The sequence below is a fragment of the Diuraphis noxia genome, unplaced genomic scaffold (genome assembly GCF_037042655.1).
Source record: "Diuraphis noxia isolate RWA-SAM2 unplaced genomic scaffold, SU_Dnox_SAM2 contig0004, whole genome shotgun sequence".
Taxonomy (NCBI): Eukaryota; Metazoa; Arthropoda; class Insecta; order Hemiptera; family Aphididae; genus Diuraphis; species Diuraphis noxia.
Window position 1 is genome coordinate 22,278,556 of NW_028301714.1, and position 21,899 is coordinate 22,300,454.

Here is a 21,899-nt window from a genome sequence, read left to right on the forward strand (position 1 = left end):
CAAAAATTACAATGTATCGAATCTATAGGAACTGCAGAGTACACACGGACACAGCATACCTTTTTTTTATTCTGGCATTTTGTTTGAAGCACAGTCCGCCGGGGGGAGGGGGGAAGCATTGCTAACTTGACCCAACCCGTAAACACGTCTACTGTCTAGCTATGAGCTCAGGATAGAGTTAGATGGATGCCGGTACCTATAGGCTATAGGTAGTAGGTATCTTTGTGTTGTGGCAATGGCCAATGGGCCTTATTGGCCTTTAAGAAGTCGAAGAAGAAGATATATTGTATATTTATTATTTAAACAATGCTTATTATTAATAAGTTACCAATTATTTGGGTACGTAGAATCTCTAATTAATCAAGTCCTAAATAATATTGGCAGTGGCGTAACCAGGGTGGGAGGGTATAGTGCACCTTCTCATTAAAAAAATTTTTTTTTATATGTATAACCCCCACCCCTTCCGCTGAAAGTAGATCCTAGTTGCGCTACTGAATATATAGACACCTAATCATTATGTAGTTATTGGACTGAAATACTGAATCATTATAAAATCTTTTAGGCATATATATATATATATACGTTTATTATCAATTTATTAAAATAATATTCCAAGATTCAAAAATAACAACATAATCATACATATATTTATACCTAACTAGGCTAACTACCTATAGAAGTATAAAATATAATATACATTAAAACATAACATAATATTGTCGAGCTGTAATATAGTTATACTAAAAACTAAAATAAAATACATTAAAACATTTAATTCAAAAAAAGAAACATAAACATTTATATTTTACGATGAGATTTTTGGGCAGCAAATTCTTCAACGACCTCGTTATTATGGCTACCTAATTGATTTAGTTATCTCACATGCTACATTTAAAACCACCAAATTGTTTAAGCGGTTGTCGTTCATTGAAGATTCTAAGTATGATTACACTTTTTTCAGAACACTAAATGACAGTTCAGCTGAAGTATTAGAAACCGGACAGCATATTAAATACATATACGTAACGCAATATCTACATATGTGTAGACCGTAGACATCTGCTATTTTGTGATTTTTGATGATTTCTTTAAACTCTAAAATATATTTTGTTGATAAATTTCCTGGTAAACTTTTTAAATATCCATGAAAATGAATACAATAATTTATAAATGATCCATCGAGATCATCAGGATACTGACTTAATAATCTGGTAGCTTTCTTTCTTACTTCAGTTACTGGTAAATCAAACATGTTTGAAAAAAAATCCGAACGTAGTAGTAGGTATTAAATATTAATATAATCATATTATGAGTTTTTACGTTTCCTTAGCCCTGAATGCAATAAATCTATTATGACAAAATATGTGTTTGTTTTAAATGATTCTCTAGCTTCAATAAATGATGTGTCGCATTGACGTGATTCATCGTATGGAGCTTATCTTTTATTTTTCATAGCAACTTCGTATTATTTAATTTAAAATTTTTCGATAGTATGAAAAGTATTTCTTAAATCTGTTACACATTGAATTTTAAGATGTGTATAGGTTTTTTAATTAATTAATTGAACTAAAAAAAACATCAACAACAAAAGCTATTAGTTTTTTGTTAAGATACAATGTTAAGGATATTACAATGTTTATATGATGCTAACTACATATGGTTACTATTTAAGTTAATGTTACAATTTTTTTTTTTATCAATATGTTTAAATTTTGTCGTATAAATCCGATCCTTTGAGAAAGGCTATCATGTTCGATGTGGTCTCGTTGCTCGGTCCCAGAGCTCCATACAAGTTGGGTGGAATGTTGTATTTCTCCAAAACTTCTGAATATTGATAACACTGTTATTATATGTTTCACAGTTAGTGTAACCCCGCAGGCTGCACATTGAGGGGGTTCTTCTTTGGCCATGAGGTGTTTATGTGTCATCCTTGTGTGGCCTATTCCGTGTATAGGTTTATAACAATTGTTAAATCAATTTCAATAGTCTACAATGTCTTGCTTGTACTATTAAATATCTCTAAAATATCATTCCAAAATGAAACGAGAATACACATTTCTAAACTATTCATATTTTTTAATAATCCAGTTGATTCATATTTTTACTTGGGATTTTCAACAAAACTTTTCAACACTTTAAGAATTTCAGTCCAGTTTTGAGAAGACTTAAACAACTAAACAAGCTTCGTGTCTAGCTGCCCATCGAGTATTGGACAATATTTTTACTGTTTTATTCTTGGATTTAGTCTGACTGCAGTCGCTCAATATTTCACAACGAATGTGCATAAAATTTAAATAAAATAAAAAAATTCCGTACCAAGTGTACCAACTAGCAGCATATTTCGCTACTAAGCTTAATGAATCTCCCATAAAATAATATCCTTATGTATACAATGTATATCACTTTATGTTATATAAAGTCGTCGCTACAAATACAACCTCTATTGTGTTTTATAAATAACCAATTTTATTTCTGAAATTCCGCATTATTGGTTGAGTATTATTTATATTTTAATAATTGAGGCAGTAAGCATGAAAAACGTCTTATGTAACACTATTAATATTATTATTAACACTTTTTCAAATATAAACTTGATGCTTCTTAAAATTTGATGCCCGGTGCGATTGTCCACTCTCGCCCCCCCCTCCTCCTAAATATGCCACTGCTTACGGACAATTTCTTTATAGAATTATAAGCATAACGTATAAAATGCACAATTCAGTAGCATAAAGAGCACCTGTACGTGGTAATAAATTTAATAATAATAAAAATATATTTTTTTTAAATGTTCTTTGAAATCTAAAATATTTTATAGAAATTACCTACATTGGAATATTAGATAAAACTTACAAAAAATAATTACTACTATAGTAGACCAGTATAATATGATCTAAGGGTAAAAATTGATATTAAAAAAATGAAAAGATATATTTATTGTTAAACATATAAAAATAAAATTCTTATATATAACTAACTATAGTTCCATGTCATACCAAATGGATTCATAATTAGGTCTGCAAACTGCAGCAATATTGATGAATATGCACGACTCACAAAAGTAATTGAATAGAGAAGATTATTAATTTTTATGTATACGTATAATGTGTGTCATTAAAAAAAATCTAAATTATAAATTATAACTATAGTTAGAGGTTTATGGCGAGAAATTTTTTTTTGTGAGTCGTGCATATTCATCAATATTGCTGCAGTTTGTAAACCTTATTATGAATCCATTTGGTATGACATGGAACTATAAGTTAGTTATATATAAGAATTTTATTTTTATATGTTTAACAATAAATATATCTTTTCTTTTTTTTAATATCAATTTTTACCCTTAGATCATATTATACTAGATTTATCGCCATAAACCTCTAACTATAGTTATAATTTATAATTTAGATTTTTTTTAATGACACACATTACACTTATAAGTTATAATACATAAAAATAAATAATCTTCTCCATTCCTATTAATTTCTCTTCACTGAAATGTCTATTATTTGTGTCACGAATCTTCAATTTTATCTGACTCCAACTCTTTCCTATATGACCACTATAATAATACCATCATTCGGTATCGGTATACCCCTGTCCCGGCTGTCCCTTGAAAACTTTGAGCACGCAATACTTATCTGTTCATATCCACTCCTAACTTCGCATCCTTTTATAATTAACCATTTACATTCCATTTAATAAAATTACATCGACTTACACCATCTTTACTTGGTTCACGATTTTCACATACAAATATAAAATACAAAACAGTTTCCTACCTACGTCGCCTTCGTTCTTAACATTTCCCACTCACTATTCACTGTTTTTTATGCATTACTCTTGTCTTCTTTTTAACTAAATTGATGTCGCCACTTATTTTATTTTCTACTTAACTTTTAAACAGCTCAATAGACGATCTAGATCTCATCTAAGCAATTTAATTCTTGGTCTCAGTCTAAACTGCTCACTTTTCTGCGTCTCATATGGTTACAACTACAAGAATGCTCAGAAATTTATCATAGAAAGCTCTAACAGCTCAATAGATTATTTTACTTTTAAGTTATAACTTATAATTAGGGAGGAACCGTAGTAAGATTTTTGTATATTTTACTATATTCATTATTCAGTGCAGGTTAGACTGGTTAGAGGTTATCAATTGTGACTATAATAATAAAACATTATATTACAACATATTTTATCAAGACAAAAAAGTAAAAAAAACATTCAAACCTTCAAAATTTTGATTGCAAGAAGAAATATTTGTTCTGGTTCATTTTCATATATCTAATATCATAATAATTATGATCAGTGTTGAATCCAGGTATACTTCAGGGGGGGGGGCGAACTCCCCCCTGAAATTCTTTCGCCCCCACTGATAAATACAACTTTCTGACTTTCAACAAAATGTACTTATTTATTAAATGCACAATACTAATTTAAATATAAATAATTAATAGGTTTCTAATTTATTTTGTAATTTTTTCAATATTTATAGTTTCTGAATTGCAATAAATAATAATAATAGGTAATATGATTTATAATGTGTGAAAACCTTAGATTGATTTAAAAATAAAAAATAAATAATTTGTTTTTAATTTGTTTTGTAGTTTTATATAAATTTGAAATGTCTAAATTATAAATTATAATAAAAATAACTACCTATTAATAGATATAATTCATAATACTAAAATGACGTATCACCATTCACCAATGAAAAAAAAGTGAGCTCCCCCCTCAGAAAAATTGTCTGGATTCAACACTGATTATGATATTGGTAGTATACATATATATATACGACAGTTGTTTCGTCAATTCTTATCCAAATTAGAACATATTTTTTTCTTATTGTGGATTCGTTTAAAATATCATATTTTACATAATATGATGTTTTTTTTTTTTTAATGTATATTTTAAAAACTCAAAACATAATGAATTCTTCATGAAAGAGTAATTTTCTGTAATAGGTATTTGAAACAAGTTACTATTTATTAATAAATTAATGGAGACAATTAATCTTTGTAATTTTTGATATTTATATTTTTATTAATTTGCTGAATCACTAAAAATCGTCCCTAACCATTTACATATAATATTACACAATTTATAGCATAAAACAGTTCATCATTAGCTAACGATTTTAATTCAAAAATAAAATTATCTAGTCATGATAGTATTGAATTTTTAGGGATATTAAAATAAATATAAACCTTTGTATAATATAGAAATTCATTACACCATAAGACTGATTACAAAAACAAAACAAACGAACGCGGAAACGAAACGCGGAACACAATTGAAACATCGTCATAAATGATACCAATCGTAATAAATAATACATTATTCATTGTATCAATCTAATGAGTATAGTTAGGTACTATTGCAGGTGTTTCCAGTTTTAGTAAAAATAATCTTTATACGTTGGTTCGGAATATTTGACATAATAAGTTACGAAAAACCTCAAATATGCAGTATTACACAAGAAGTATGATGAATGTAAAAAAAAATGATCAAGGCATTAAGCAAGTGAACATCAAAAATTTAATATGCAAAATTTGAAAAATTATATTTTTATAAGAATTTTTAAGTTAATGAAACAATTTTCTATACTCCACATTATAGTTTAGATGTTATAAATGCATAAACATCCAGTTAAAATACAAAGTTATAAAACTACTGAATTATTAATTAATCATTTTTATTTTTTGTACATTGTTTCAATTTTATGTTTACCTACAGTCTATATACTATATAGGTAGGCACATTAAAAATTGTCGTAAATCTTCATAAATTGTTATAATATGCCCGTATTATAAATAATAAATAATGACGCGTAGTTTGTATAATTAATTACTAATCAGTAATCAGTAGTAGAAATCACTATTCACTAATAATTTCGGTATGGATTATGGATAGACCAATATTTTTTTATGGTTATGTATTAAATACTAACCCATTATAGAGTATAGTACCTAATGGTTAATACTTATATGGCTATATAAGTGTTTTACCCAACTATAATATTATAAGTATTTACTATTTATTTTGTGAAATGTGAAAAGGTTTTAATAATACTAAATACTAAATGATATTACTTAATTACTCGCTTTACACTTGTAATAATATACATCTCCAAAACTATCTAATAAGTAGTATAACAATAACTGTGCGTTTTTGGAATCCAGTGCAGTGATGCATTAACATTTTGAGGTCCTTGCCCAGATCTTGACATATACACGCAAGTTGAGTAAATGGATTACCTTATTTATTGAAAATTAACCTTCCAAAGTTTCAAAATATTATGGTACATTTCTGTTAATATATTAATACATGCGATTACATTTGTATTTTGAATAGTTTCATATCTAATTATAATATCTACATATAGGCTATTTCATATTTAGTTAATGTATTGTATAGAAATAAATAAACATATATATAAATAAATACTAATATATAAGAATAACAATAACAAAATCAGTAGGTAATAAACATTTTATGCGTAAACATTTATATTTTGCAATAATATTTGGAACTATTTTGACTGTTTTGAGTTACTTTTGACCACACATTTGACATTTAACTACAAAATACAGATTTGCATTTCATTAATATAGTTATATTATTTTTATATCTAATGAAATTGATCAATGTGCAACAACATTAAATTCACAACTCTGCAATTTATATCATATAATTTTTCGTCTTTATGTAAATATTTTTTTCTTATAACAATTTTTATCTTTAAATACAGATATTTTATGTGAGCATTCTACTGATTTCCTACGTATTTATAAAATATATTTACCTATATTCTTTCAAAACAAATTTTAAATATTAAGTAGGTAGAGCTAATATTTTATTACCACGTGATATTACGACATTATATTTGTCGTTAAATAATACAGCAGCTGAGCAACTAACCCGCTTCTTAGCTGCTGTACTTAGTTCTAGACTTCTGGTAACTAGTGTATTTTATTATCGTGAGCTATTGACCATTTATTATTACCTATATAATTTTAGTAGGTACTTCATATTTCATTAGATTAGGTAAGATGATAATATAATAATTGTACTTACTGCTATAATTTGCCTATTAATATTTATTATTATTCATCATTATCAAAAGTCAAATACCACATGTCCGGTATGGCGTATACACGCATATCTAATAATTTATGTAGATAATAATAAATAATTAATAAATAATACTATGGGTAGATACCACAGGGCACATACTATCTATCTTTGTCAGTGATATGTACAGACGTCAGACACTCAAATGTACAGTTGTTTTGTATATTATGTTTCATCAAATTTTAAATTTTAAACGCAATAAGCATTAATAAGGATGATTAATAAATTATATAATAAACAATATAGTATAGACTACGGAATGTACAGTAATACGGTTTGATCTATTTATTTATTTAGTGGACCATGAACTTTAACTTAGGTACAGGTATTCCATACATAATATTTAAGATGTTATACCTTTGTAATATTTTTCATTTATTCAGTATTTTAAATTTTTAGAACAAGTATACAAAGTAGTTTCTACCTCTCACTGGCAACATAATTACAAGAAAGTCCTTTTACCTCAATAGAACCACAAAATATTTATTAATTATTACAATTTATAATTTAATTTAATTTAGACTATCTATTATATTCAATGAATAATAAGCTTAATTTTTATAAATGATATTAGATATAATAATGACAAAAAGTGCAAAACTGAAGATAGGTACTTCCCACTTCCTAAGTCCCCAAGGTACCTGGTACTTCGTTGTGAAATAGTTCGGTATGATTTCGCTCTATTTATTATTATTTATTTATATTTAATATTAAATTAGTATATAGGTATAGTTCTTCATTAGTGCTTGGTATAATAGCTGTATAGTTGTGAACCAGCTAATATAGCTGATCTTGAATTTTAAATATACCTTGGCACACAATGTCTGAGGCATCAAAATACGTCATATTAAAAGTAGGATTATAGGAATATTCGTATACTATCGAAAAGTGAGAACAACTTTAGAATGACGATAAGTGTCATCAATGAAACTTTTTAATGGTTATAGTGGCTGAGTAATTTCATTAAATTTAAATTTTCCTCCAGCACACATGGCCATTTTATTGCCTAGCAATACTGACGATTTTTACTCATACCGCCAATAGAAACATGAGCATTGTTTGCAAAATTAATTGAACATTTAATTATCTTTAAAAGCGGACATTTCTTTACGCCGCCAAGAATAGTGTGGTAAATTATAATAAAGAGACTCTGTCCCGTTGAGATATAATGAATAAGTGCATAAGACTTAGTTATTGTCAACAATTTGGTCTCATTAACGGAATTGGGAAAAGGTTTTGTATGGATATGACCTGTGGTTCAACTATAAGGCTAAAATTTTGGAGGGATGCTACTGATGCTAGCTGTAGCAACCACCTGGTATTACATAAAAAGTATTCCGTTGGGCGTTTCCACCATATTCCACCATATTCCTTATATATATTAAATTAAAAATAGAACAAAAAACAAAATTTACTTACTCAAGTTTATTTTTTACATTAATAATATATACTGTATGTATATTCTAGTTCATTGTAGACACTGTAAAATATGTATAATAATTGTTTCCTTAAAAACGAATACAGGCATACAGCTGTAATATGATATTAATGATATTTATCATAAGCAATATTAATTAATAATTATAAACTTTAAATAAAAATTAAATTAGAATACAGTTGAATTTTAAACGGTTTATAATATTTTAGAAAACAATTAAATCATTTATTTTGGTGGTGAAATTACAAGTTTGGAGGGGGTATTAGTCCCTCAGCCACTCCTCCCTAGTAGCGATTATGCATATGGCTTTATTAATATATATTTTCTTGCAATTTAAATTTGAAAATTAATTTTTGTTAATTAATTTAAATATAATTTATTAGGATTCAACGAATACAATTATTAAAATTATTGTGCAGTTGTACTGAAAAAAATCTTTAGATAAAAAGGTGTTAATTCTCAATAAAATAAAACACAAGAATTGTATGGTGACTCGTCATGACGAAGTTACGCTCCAACCCGTCCGAATTATCGCCTCTTTTCGATTATTCCCTGTATCTATGTTCGGATTAATGAGTCTTCGAGACCCTACATGTACTATGTTTACTTTTATAGATATCTACAACTTACCTAGTACTTTGTTCATTGCTGGAAATTAATAATATAAAACGCTACAAGTTAGGAGGTAAATAATAAATTATGTTCCCATCTCAATATTAAAATAGTAAAAATCAAAGAACATGAGTGAACAGAGTAATATATATTATAATTTAAGCATAATATATAATATACCCTACAGCTACAGGTCATTTACTCAATAAACATACCTACAATTATTGTACAATTTATTCTATAATAATTATTAATTAATATGGATACTTATCCATTAGGTAATATGCTTAGACTGTAGATTAGTGCAAACTACAGAACTCTTATATAGTTTAATAGTTATATATAATAAATAAATAATATGAAGGAATAAATGTATAAGTATAAAAGTAACAATTGACAAATTGGTCATTCATGAGTCATGACCTTCTTGAAACTGCAGATCTTATAACGATTATAATTTACTTGAAAATAATAATATAAACGCCTACGTGGTGTCCTAGATAGACTAGATAATATTCTTACGATTACATTTTATAATAGGTCAATTCACTGTAATATCAAAATTAATAGCACTCTATTGAAACTAGTGAACGAAAGTTTGCCATGTCGTACGTATATAAGACGAAGGCAACATACGATAGTGTGTATACGTCTTCTTATTACATATTGATAAATTGTGGATAGTAATCTGCTACTTGGTTACCCGCTGGCCCTTTGTGATCAATAATACAATTATTTCAAATATTGAATTGTAATAATTTAATAAAATCAATATTCTAAATTTTTTGTCCTTGAAAAATTTTGAAATATTTAATAATATTATTACAACTCACATCGACCGCTTCACCTGCAGCAGTCTGAACAGCTGATGCAGGCAGCTCTGTTTACCCATTTGCCCAATGCCCAACACTAAAGTGCTTAAGTACTAAACAGTAAACTAGTGAGACGCGGCAGTGGCAACTGGCAAGCTGCGTTTTGACATTTCATTCCGTGTATATACAAGATAGGCAGATAGACAATGAATAATCAGTATTCACGATTCAATATTTCAGTATTGTCTATTATTGTCTATTGACACAAACAAAACGCGCGTTGCGATGGTTCCTCCTTTGTGCGCCGTGCGCGTCAAGTGCAAATCAGCTGTTCGGTGAAATCGAAATCATCGACATTCAGCGCCGTCAAAATAATATCAAAACACTATTACAATTTACTACTAAAAAACAACTGTAATCAGCGTGACGCGTGAGCGTAATAAACTAATAAACTATAAAGACATCGTCCGATCGTTGCTTTATGTTATTTTTAACTTTCATGCCTATCCATCATTATTATTAATATTTGATAAGTATTTGTAGTTGTCGATTGCCTGTACACAACTTGTCAGTTAGTCGCTACTCGCAGATACGTCGTGTATAATATCGATCAATAAATTTTTGAGTGTATATCTTTATTCAGATGATTTCATAGCAATGTATATAATTCTGGATAAATCATTATGGCGTGCATAATATAATTTTATTTTTTTGTTATGATTTTAGTGATAGCCTTTTACAAAGCCTGCCCAGAAAAAGGATGAATTATTTAGGGAAATTCATCAGTAATTTTCGGCATGTGTATAATGAAATCAATCCAGCCACCCTAACCGGAGCCATCGATATTGTCGTTGTGGAACAGCCAGATGGCACGTTTACGTGTTCGCCATTTCATGTTCGTTTTGGGAAGATCGGTGTGCTACGGAGCAGAGAGAAGATAGTAAGTTAAACTTCCTTTATCAGTACAAATAGGCCAGTTACCCAAATGATTCTTAAAATTTATAAGAATTTTAATGAAAATATGTTAATAATGAAAAAATAAAACTAAGTTACAGTATCACTATGTATATCATAATATATATGTATTATTATCTACCATCGGTAAAGATTAAAATTTATTTTTTTATATTTGGGAATACTTACCTAATAATAGTATGTAACTAAATGATAAAGATTATTAATTATTCAATTAAAATTATAAAAAGATCTTCAAAAATGAAATAATTATTACCAATAATAATTTGTTAATTTTATCGATAGCCTTAATTAAAGACTCCTTTATATATTATTTTATTTTCTTCAATGATTATATTTTACACCTTGAGCATCTAATAACTTTTTCATTTTTATTTTTATATTTAGTGACCTTTTAAAATTAAAATTTTTACAACTTAGGAATTGATTTAAGAAATAAGTAAGGCTTTATTCTTAATGAATTTGATAAATACTATAGTTGCACAAGTTAAATGCACTTATCTGATCGACTATACTCACTAGGCACAACCCAATTTTTAATTCATTATTTTATAGATTATTGAGATTATTCAGTATTCTATAGATATCTATTTTATATTATTACATACTTTTTTAAAATAATTTTTACTTTTTATTAATTTAGTTTGCCAAAATTTAAGATTAACTTATATTTATATCATATACTTATTAAATATTTTTTTGATAATAATTAATTTTAATTTTAACAATCATTGAATTTTATTATTGTTGTTTATTAGTGATTTTTAACTAGTTTCTCAAAAATTGGCCTGAAAAAATAATCATACTGTTTTATGAATATTTATTGAATAAATAAATGTTGCTTTTTGAGCATTTTTTACACGATATCACCCATATTAGCATATTAATATGTTTTTCTTGTTAGTTGCTTGGAATATCATGTCTTACCACTGATACCCAAAGTTCTTTGACAATAATTTAATTAAAATGTTACTGTTGTAACTTATTTATTATTATTTTTAAATTATAAATGATATGTTTTTTTTATGTCTGTTTTTATCTTTTGTTTTTAACCTTTTTAAAAGGTTAGTTAGGTATATTATATTTTCCAATATTTAAAAAAAAAATCATATTGATAACATTGAATTATAAATACAGTAGATAAATGATGATTTATTTGTGTATTTATAGTTTTCAATGGCTGACCTTAAAAAAAAAATCATGATCCTCATTAGTTTTGAATATTACTGATAATGATTTAATCTCTAGTAACTAAAGTTTCTATTATATTGGTAACCACTCAAATATATAATTCAAATTAATACCATAGGTAATACCTAATTATTTGTCTTTTGGAAATATATTAATTTAATTGTAAATATTAGTGTATGAATTATTAAATATGTTTAGCGTAGTACCTACCAATCAACGAATAATTTATTGCATTGGCTTAAATTAATTTTTGAATCAATAATCATTACATTTAAATAATTTGTAACTCACTTTAATATTGAGAAATGTAATAATATATAATAATATAATATATATATTTAAATATAATAACTGTATGACTTAATTGTATTTATAGCTCTATAACACTTTTGTATCTTATATCTCATATTTCTATATCTAATATAGAAATATTACAAAATATCTTAGTTTATTATCTATGATTGTATCTAAAATAGTATAGAACTTCAAAGGATTGTTACTTTATAATAATAAGAATTCTCTTATAACCACTATACTATTTAATAAAGATTACATCAAAGATATTTATTTTCCTTGTAATTATTTTTAAATACTAAAATAAAAATAAATGATTCATTACAGTTCTCAGTACACAATTTCATATTATAGTGATAGGTGTGACGTTTAAAATATAATATTCGAAGATTTATAAATACTTGTATAAAGTATGCAACTTTAGGCAAGCAACCTTGTATGAGAAGTTAAAAATCCATGAAGTTAATTTAAGGGACCAGTCTATTTTAAATGTATATCTTTATCATTATTTTTATCTTATTAAATAAAAGGTTATACATGTTTTTAAAATTTTAACCTTTTTTTTATGAATAAAATGAGACATTCCTAGCCATATGCTATCTAAATCTACAGATATTGTGAAATTACAATAATTTTAAATAAAATAAATTTTACTTAAAACAAATCCTTTTTTTTTGTTATAATTTCTATAATTTCTTGAGCTCATAAGAGTTATTGACATATTTTAAATTCTAATCTTAATTTATTTCTGTGTCTTCGTTTTCTGCTTTTTCAATAAAAAAAAAAAATGCATCAATCATCTACTTTAAAGAATTTTTAGTAGAAAATGTTATCTAGTTTGTACTTTAGTGATGAGTACTTCAAAAATTTAAATTTCTAAGTAGGTAATTTTCAAAATTATTTGGGTGAAAAAAGTATATAAATTACCAATTAGTTAAATTTGCAATATTTTGTTTGTTTGATTTGCATGGTTACCAAAAAAAAATAGACCATCAATGCTCAGAATAATTTTTTTTATATGTGGTACATTATTGAATTCAAAAACTATTTTTAGGTTGAAATTGAAATTAATGGAGAACCTGTTCAACTTCATATGAAACTTGGAGAATCTGGTGAAGCATTTTTTGTTGAGGAAATATCAGAAGAAGATGATATTGAAACAATACCACCTCATTTAGCATGCTCACCAATACCTGACGATGAAGAGTGAGAGCCACAAATAAATAAAAAATATTAAAATATTTTTGAATATTATAGTTAAAAACTCGATTTGTAAATTTTGTTTTATAGACGAAAAACTATAGAATACGCTATTAACTTGGAACAAGTTGTTCCCAAAACATTTTGTGCAGAAACTGTGGATGGTGCATCTCAAGATTTTCAACCATTAAAATTTAGGCCAATTGAAGACTCTCCACCTCGACCACAAATGCGTAAACGTCGGCGTAAAAAATCTGTTATCAAAAGAAAAGTTAAAGATGAAACCAAAAAACTTGGAAACACATTTGGATCTTGTGATCTTCCTGCTCCTACTTATTTAATAGATAACGATGATCGTTCCCAAGAACAATATTTGGATAATGATTTACATTTCTTTAGTGATACAGATGCATCCCCAAGTTCAAAGTAAGAAAGTTATTTCAGAAATATCATAAGTTATTTATTCATAATTTAAAAATATTTTTAGTTGTGGTGAGATGAAATATAATTGTGCTGTTCAGTCTGATACTGAATATGAATTTCAACAAAGAGCCAGAAATTCAGCTGTTGAATGTCTTACTGGAATATCTGCTATCAATAAAACAGATTTGAATAATGGTCCTAGTGATCATCAATTTTGGCGTTGGGGAGAATTACCTACACCACCTGCACGTCGCAATAGTTTAGATTCTAATGATTCCAAATTAAATTTGCAAGAAGCTTCCAAAAAACAAGAAGCAGCTAATCAGAGGTCTATGTTGGCAAATATGTTGGGTTTTATGAAAAAAACTAAACACATTCGCCATAACTCTTCAGAAAATGGAGGAATATATTTAGCTGATTTGTGCACAGATCAATTAGATCCTAAGGTATTAGAATTGTATTTGTATAACCAAACTCCACCAAGGCAAGAAGAAGTTAAAGTCAGTGATGAAGTGGATGATGATGATGTGGAATCTGGAAGAGGTGCTTCACTATCTCATTCACCTACAAGCATGGATAGAGAAGGACCAAAATCAATTGATAGTGATTTTGATGAAAAGTTCCACCAAAAGTAAGTGAATTATTTAAATTTAAGTATTAATGAGTTTTAACTGAACATAATTTTTCAGTTTACCGTGTGAAGTATCAGTTTCCTTATGTGGAGAGTTAGATTCTCTGAATGGTAATGATGTTATTGAAGAGAAGTTTTCCAAACACCAAATTTCTTATGAAGAATTCACTTCGGATTTTAATAATCTTGTAAAGAATCCTAATTTAGTGGTACGCGTAAATAAAAAGTTTTATAATTGCCAGACTGCTTTGCCACATTTGATCTCAATAGCTGCGTATCAGAAATTATTGCCTCAGGTGCCATGAGCTTTTTGATTGAATACATCATTATTTCATTGAAAATTATAAATAATAATAGAAATATATGATTATAAAAATTATAGAATGAATACTCTGAAGCTAAAGTACAAGCAGAAAACACTAAAAATCTTAATCGAGGTTATACGTCTTGGTTCAATTGGAGTCGTGCTAGTAAAGATACAAAATCAATTAATCCATTAGGTAAATATTTAACACATAACTAAATATGTTACACATTTTTATAAATCATGTTTTGGATTAAATTAATTTTTATGAACAGATTTATCTTGTAGTTATGTTTTATTATACATATAAATAGCCTTTAGCCTTATATATATTTATAAGAGCATAAAAAAGGTTTTTGGAGATCAATTTTATAAATAATTCAGTTCCATTTTCAATATTTTAAGTGTAGCTAAATCAAAAAGTTAGTATTTAAACTGGTTTAAAACAAAACCCCTCCACTACAAAATCAAAACTGTAACCAATATAAAAAAAAAAAAAAATTGAAAAACCGAAAACGTTAAATTTTAAATAGTCTTCACAAGATTTAAACTAAATTCATAAAGTACTGAATCTTAATTATTAGAGGATAAAACTGGTTTTAAGGTCCAAAGATTATGGATTAAAATGTTTAAAAAAGAGAATAAGTGGATGTCACTCTGCTGTACAGTAGGTTGCAAGTAGGTTACTGTAAGGGATGGTATTAAATTTTAATTCAATGATATATCTTATTATTTTTAACATATCTTTTTATTTATTTACTTTTTTGTAGGTGGAAATGTTAATATTTTAAAAAATGATTCCAACAATTTGTCAGAGCAACTAGTCCATAATAATAATATAAATGAATGCCTTAAATCAGAAATTGATGGTAAAATAGACAATGAATTGGAATCATCAAACTACATGTAAGTTAATATTTTAAAATGTTATGTTTTTAATTTTAATTTTTGAAAATATTTGTTTATAGTCAAAGACAACGGTGCTATAGTTCTACTGATTCTGAGCTTGAGTTGGAAACAACTAAACTTTCATTGAAGTCAAAAGATAAAAATGATATATGTAGAAAAACTTTGAGGCTAACTTCTGAACAAATTGTGAGTATTCATAAAAAAAAGAGTAAATCCTTTAGATTATCTTAAGCAAAAATAAAGTTTTAAGTAATTTGTTAGTAGAATATTTAAGATAAGTGTTTTTGTCAGTGAAGCACACTAGTGAGGGAAGAGTTATTGAATTTCCAACCACTTATAACCAACTACACCAACAAAGAAAATAAATACTGACATTAATTTCTAATTAATAGATTTTATGTTCCAGGCAAAATTAAACTTAAGGGAAGGTTCTAATGAAATTGTATTTAGTGTTACCACGGCTTATCAAGGTACTTGCCATTGCAAATGTTTCTTATTCAAATGGCGATATGATGATAAAATTGTTATATCAGACATTGATGGAACTATTACTAAGTAAGTGTAAATTTATTTTGTGTTTTTTTATTTATAAAAAATAACATTATCATTCATTAGATCTGATGTATTGGGCCATATACTTCCAATAGTTGGTAAAGATTGGGCTCAAAGTGGTGTTGCAAAATTGTTTACTAAGATAAAAGATAATGGCTATAAATTATTATACTTGTCAGCCAGAGCTATTGGCCAATCAAGAGTTACTAGGGACTATTTAAAAAGTATCAAACAAGAAGATTTATCATTACCAGAAGGACCTGTACTATTAAATCCAACTAGTTTACTGAATGCATTTCACCGTGAAGTTATAGAAAAAAAACCAGAAGAATTCAAAATCTCTTGTCTCAAAGATATTCAAGCTTTATTTCCAACTGAAAATAAACCATTCTATGCTGGTTATGGAAATAAAATAAATGTTTGTCTTTCCTTATTTTCATTTAAAAAAAATATATTTATTGATTTGCATATTTATTTAGGATGTTTGGTCATATCAAGCTATCGGTATACCAATATCAAGAATATTCACAATAAATCACAGGGGAGAATTGAAACACGAATTAACTCAAACGTTCCAATCTTCGTAAGTTTAACTTCACTGTTTTATTTTTAGCTTAAAATACTTGTTTCCAATTTTCTATTTATGTATCTACAATTCTTATTCAGTTATACTGGGCAGAGTTGTATTGTTAATGATCTTTTTCCGGTTTTGGCGTGCGGCGATGACGTTACAAACCGTATTGAAGACGATTGTAACGTCATCAGTAGCAGTAGGGATACCATTAGCACCACTTCTTTTGAATGTGAAACATTTGGTAAGGGTCTGTCTTTATATTTGGGGTTTGCATGGGATGCTAACTATTTATGCTATCAGTTGTCATATTACTAAAATTATTGATGTTGTCAAATGAATAATATTAAAACTATATGATCCCAATAGAATAGTGCTGAATTAAACTCAACTGAATTGTTCTGTCATTTTTAAAAGCTACTAGTCTCAATATGATAACCTTTTGGGACTTAGTTAAACTGTATAATCATAACTAACTCATAACAACAATTTAAAATACATCAACATCATTGGCAGTGCTGATGGGTACTATTTTATTTATCTCAACTTAAAGTTTATGAAAAAATAGTAGAGCCAAGTCTTCATCCTCCAAATAAGTTTTTTGATTTTTACTCATGATTGAAATTTGACACATGTATATTTGTTGGTTTCAAAATTTAAATATATAATTGTTTGTCTTGTCTGGTTGTTTTATTACAATAATTAGCTCATTAAAATAATTAAATATATTAATAATAAGGTAAATTAAATAAATATAAAATTTGCAAAAAAAAAAATAAACTCATTATTTTATAGATAGTTAACAATTTCTCAATTACTCTTAGACGAGATTAAAAAAAAACATTAATACATTTTATTATTATTTTAAAATAATTTCTCTATTGATAATTGTTAAACAGAAGTAAATTTGTGAATATCCAACAGATTTCTAAATCCAAAACAAAATTTCAAACTTTTTATTAAATATAAAATTGTAGTATCTAATAAACAACTGAACAATAATTATTATGTTCAGACTTAAAATAGAAACTAAATTCATAGGCACACATTCAGTCTTAAATTTGACCAGTGGGGGACTTTTCTCTCTCCACACTACCTATACTGTTACACATACCATTTCAAACAAAATTACATGATTATATTAAAATCTCCAATTAATGAATCTGATTTTCAATAAAGAATTTATTTTTGTCCAATATCCTATAACCAATTATTATAATATTCTTCGATGAACCAGTGTTGTAATCAGTCTTCTACATTTTCACTACTTTCATAATTTTTATTTGTTTCGCTCTATTTAAATGTACTGGAAATATTGAAACAGGTAATATTATCTGAGCGCGAAAATCCAATATAATATATTACATTTACTTCTTTATATCGCATTAATAAATTGATTGTTGGTATTTATGTAGAAAAATGGAAAAAATAATAAAATATCAGTGCTGTTGTCACCGAATCGAGAAAACAATATTAAAAAAGAATAAATGGTTGAAAATATCTATATTATCAAATAAAATAATTTTAGTTAATACCATTGTTTACATATTAATAAACCATCATACTGGTAGACAGTACATGAAAACAAATTTTTTTTCAGTTTTCCAGTTATAAATACTAAAAATAAAGTTGAGTAAATTAGTGCATTGCCAATATAAACTGAAATTAACTTATTCTTATAAATGCAAAACTACACACAAAAACAAGATTTTTAACTCAAAATAATTTGGGTATGTGCGCTAATGATCAAATTTAATCCTTAACATACCTAACATATCTTTTTCTACAAAAAATGTATTTCCTCTGAAGTCAAACAATATATTCTTTAAAGGTGAAAAATTCATACTGTTTTCTAAATTGATAACAGATTTAATTTGATTATTAATCTAATCATATAAGATAAATGATTGTTTTAAACTTCTATATTTAGTATTAAACTTATATTTTTCTTTCAGATATACTTATATGAGTACAATGGTGGATGAAATGTTCCCCGTGTTACCCATGCAAGAGTTGGACTACAACCAGTTTATATATTGGCGTGATCCAGTTCCAGATTTTAATTAGAGGAAATTTACCATTCTTTGAAAATATACTATTTTAAACCATATATATTTAATACTTTACAAATAAGATTACCTTAGTGACTTATTTTTTTTTTGTCATATATATTTTGGATTAATTTAATTTATGAATTTATATTATAATACTCATTATCATAAACTTTTATTATTAAGTAAAAGAAACATGGGGAAAATAATGATACTTATTCACTCTTTGTGATATATTAAGACATATTTTGTAAGAGTAATCGATTAGCGATAATTATATTTTTTAATGTTATTTTTTGTGATAATTATTAAATTTGCCATTTTTATTGGACTAGAATTAGTTTTAATTTTTTGTAGAATAATCAGACATATTTCTACTACCATTTTGCATTTTGAAATACTCTTCATTTAATTCTTGTAAATTCCTTTCAAGACTAGCAACCTCATCAAATCGGTAGGCTTCTTTGGCTTGTTTAATGTAGTTCTTTATGATGTTCATCTGTTCCACCACAGGATTGTCAGAATTGACATTGGCATTTGTTACAGGGCTCCAACCATCTTCAAGTATTAATTTAATTTCCTATTTACATTGAAACAATATATAGTATTAACACTTGACATTTAAAATTAATTCTCATAGTAAAAATAAAAAATTATTTGATCATGTAATTAATTACATTGTTTTGTATATTGTGTCGCTTAGGAACTGATGGATTCATTTTAGACTTTTCTGTATCTTGACCATTACGGAGACGTGTCTCGGCTGCTTCACTAAATATTTATTTTAACATATAATTTCTTAATTTCATTTAAAAAATTATTATCATGTTTTAGTTAAATTATAAATTTCTTTTAATGAAGTATAGTTGATAAATAACATTTACCGTTTTCTCTGAGCAATTTCTTCAACTTCCTTCAGTGAAGGAAGAGCAGGTATTGCAAGTACAGTTGATTGAACGCACTGTATCATAGCTAATCTAATATTTTTTGAAGTGACCTTAGATGAATTTGTATCATTTTCTAATTTCAGTATCCTATTACTGCTCAAAAATTACATAAGTTGAAAAAAATGAATACAATTAAATAAAAGTTATGAGTATGATTAAATAAAAAAGTATTGACCTAAGGGCATCTATTGTCTCGGCAAGTTTAACAATATCACTTCTAATTTTGTTGGCTTCTGTCAAATACAAGGATTCTCCTTCTCTATAACAAAAATAAAAATAATGATCATGATTTTCATTTAATACATAAAATTAGTAGTAAATATTTTACTTTAATAGATTATATGTTTGGTTAAATTTAATTAACAGATCATTTTCAATTTTATTACGACATTCTACAATTTTATCATAATAATCACACATGAGAGGCTTTTGGTCACGGTATTTGATTTGCTCACGATTTTCTAACACCTCTCCACAATGAACACATAAACGAAAACTTGGTAAACTCTGTGCTATAGAATTCAATTGGTTTTTGCCAGTTTCATTTATTGTTTCATCTATTGAAAAATACAAAAAATTTTAATTCTGTGTATCCATAGACTAAATATTAATCTTCCCGTATAATAAGTTAATAATTTTTTTTAAAGTACCAACATGCTTTAGATAATGGTAAAAAACAGCTGCATTCATGACACACAATAGAACCACACAATCTGCAATGATGTTGTCGCCTTGTTATGTTAAATGACTTAGTACAATCCGGACATCGTGTTACGTCTGTACCATCCAACCAATGTACTATAGTTTGTTCATGAACTAGATTAAAAATTGGCAACAGATAAATTATGTTATTTTTAAATTTTATATATTAAAAAAATTACACAAAGAAAATATACTTTTTCGTTTATTAGGATCTTGAGGTAAGTTGCAAAGTAACTTTTCAAGTCGTACGACTGTTTTATTTGTTTCCATTACAAAGTGTTCAACCCATTTATTACGACAGTGTTTAAAATACTCGAAGTGGGACTGGACTACTCCTATTAATTAAATAAAGTATGAACAATTATAACAATAATATGTAAATGAGTAATGAGTAAATAAAACATACCTATTTCTTGAGGTTCCCACACATAATGGCGTTCTTCTTTTTTCCCAATATCATTCTTCAAAATTTTTTCTTTAGCTTTACCAAATAAATCTAAAAAAAATGAATTACCAAACATGCATATTAGTACATAGATATTGAGATACATATATTAATGAATTTATAAGCATACCTTTAAACGATTTGACTAAATCTTGATCTTCGCTATGAGCTTCTTGAAAATGTAAAAATAACTTAAGGTCTAAACCAAAGTCAACTTTGCATATAGGACATAAGAATCCTTCTAAAACTATATTTTCTTCACCGGCTTCAGTCATATTGAAGGAGTTCCATAAATAATGAAAATATTAAAATACAATAATACAATACTAAATATAAATATTGAACAACTAATGAACATGAAGTGTCATAATGATATAATTTAATTTCTCAAATTATCATCATTATTATTATCAAATAAGTATATGATTTTATGTTGATAACATATATTGATAACATCAATAACATTGAGGAAGTTATTGTTATTATTATTATTAATATTATTTTATTCATAGACATAATATAGATGGACTGCGCGTTCCTCCCCCCTCGCCAGGTTAGGTTAACTCTATGAAATAACAAGACCGGAGAAGGTAAAATAGCATGGATAAAACATTTTTACTGTTTTTATTCCAAGGTATTATTTTGTGTAAATAAAAGTGATAACTGATAAGACATTAGACATGAAAAATGTAAAATTTATACCTTAATTAT

The 21,899-nt window shown here is 26.7% G+C and overlaps 2 protein-coding genes across 5 annotated transcripts in view; one reads left to right on the forward strand and one right to left on the reverse strand.

Annotated features, from left to right (window-relative positions):
• The window catches only part of Lpin (phosphatidate phosphatase LPIN), a 32,796-nt gene extending 13,365 nt beyond the window's left edge, over window positions 1-19,431 (forward strand). Inside the window, exons 1-14 of one of the 4 annotated variants that reach the window (XM_015508286.2) lie at window positions 10,434-10,652; window positions 10,720-10,933; window positions 13,508-13,659; window positions 13,744-14,079; window positions 14,141-14,707; window positions 14,766-15,003; window positions 15,090-15,207; window positions 15,782-15,917; window positions 15,980-16,106; window positions 16,327-16,475; window positions 16,536-16,890; window positions 16,952-17,055; window positions 17,139-17,287; window positions 18,999-19,431. In XM_015508286.2, coding sequence (XP_015363772.1) covers window positions 10,754-10,933; window positions 13,508-13,659; window positions 13,744-14,079; window positions 14,141-14,707; window positions 14,766-15,003; window positions 15,090-15,207; window positions 15,782-15,917; window positions 15,980-16,106; window positions 16,327-16,475; window positions 16,536-16,890; window positions 16,952-17,055; window positions 17,139-17,287; window positions 18,999-19,012 — 2,625 coding nt within the window. In that variant the 5' untranslated portion in view covers window positions 10,434-10,652; window positions 10,720-10,753 and the 3' untranslated portion in view covers window positions 19,013-19,431. Of the gene's footprint in view, window positions 1-10,433; window positions 10,653-10,719; window positions 10,934-13,507; window positions 13,660-13,743; window positions 14,080-14,140; window positions 14,708-14,765; window positions 15,004-15,089; window positions 15,208-15,781; window positions 15,918-15,979; window positions 16,107-16,326; window positions 16,476-16,535; window positions 16,891-16,951; window positions 17,056-17,138; window positions 17,288-18,998 lie in introns of those variants that run through there. The other 3 variants (XM_089225677.1, XM_015508295.2, XM_089225676.1) reach the window with 3 other exon arrangements.
• On the reverse strand, window positions 19,341-21,582 carry Rbsn-5 (Rabenosyn-5). The gene is made up of 9 exons (XM_015508322.2): window positions 21,319-21,582; window positions 21,150-21,239; window positions 20,938-21,078; window positions 20,696-20,857; window positions 20,370-20,598; window positions 20,217-20,300; window positions 19,979-20,134; window positions 19,772-19,865; window positions 19,341-19,674 (listed from the first exon to the last, which is right to left on the reverse strand). Exons 1-9 carry the CDS (start codon window positions 21,461-21,463, stop codon window positions 19,438-19,440), a joined length of 1,338 nt encoding a protein of 445 aa, XP_015363808.1. The 5' UTR covers window positions 21,464-21,582; the 3' UTR covers window positions 19,341-19,437.
• Window positions 21,583-21,899: the final 317 nt, after the last annotated feature.

Bases quoted from the DNA above. Each gene is read 5' to 3' on its own strand.
- Rbsn-5 (XM_015508322.2), bottom strand. From the start codon at position 21,463: ATGACTGAAGCCGGTGAAGAAAATATAGTTTTAGAAGGATTCTTATGT. The intron at 21,079-21,149 runs GTATGTTTTATT...TTTAATTAATAG, and splicing joins GTGGGAACCTCAAGAAATAG to GAGTAGTCCAGTCCCACTTC. The intron at 20,599-20,695 runs GTTGGTACTTTA...ATTTTTCAATAG, and splicing joins TTTACCATTATCTAAAGCAT to ATGAAACAATAAATGAAACT.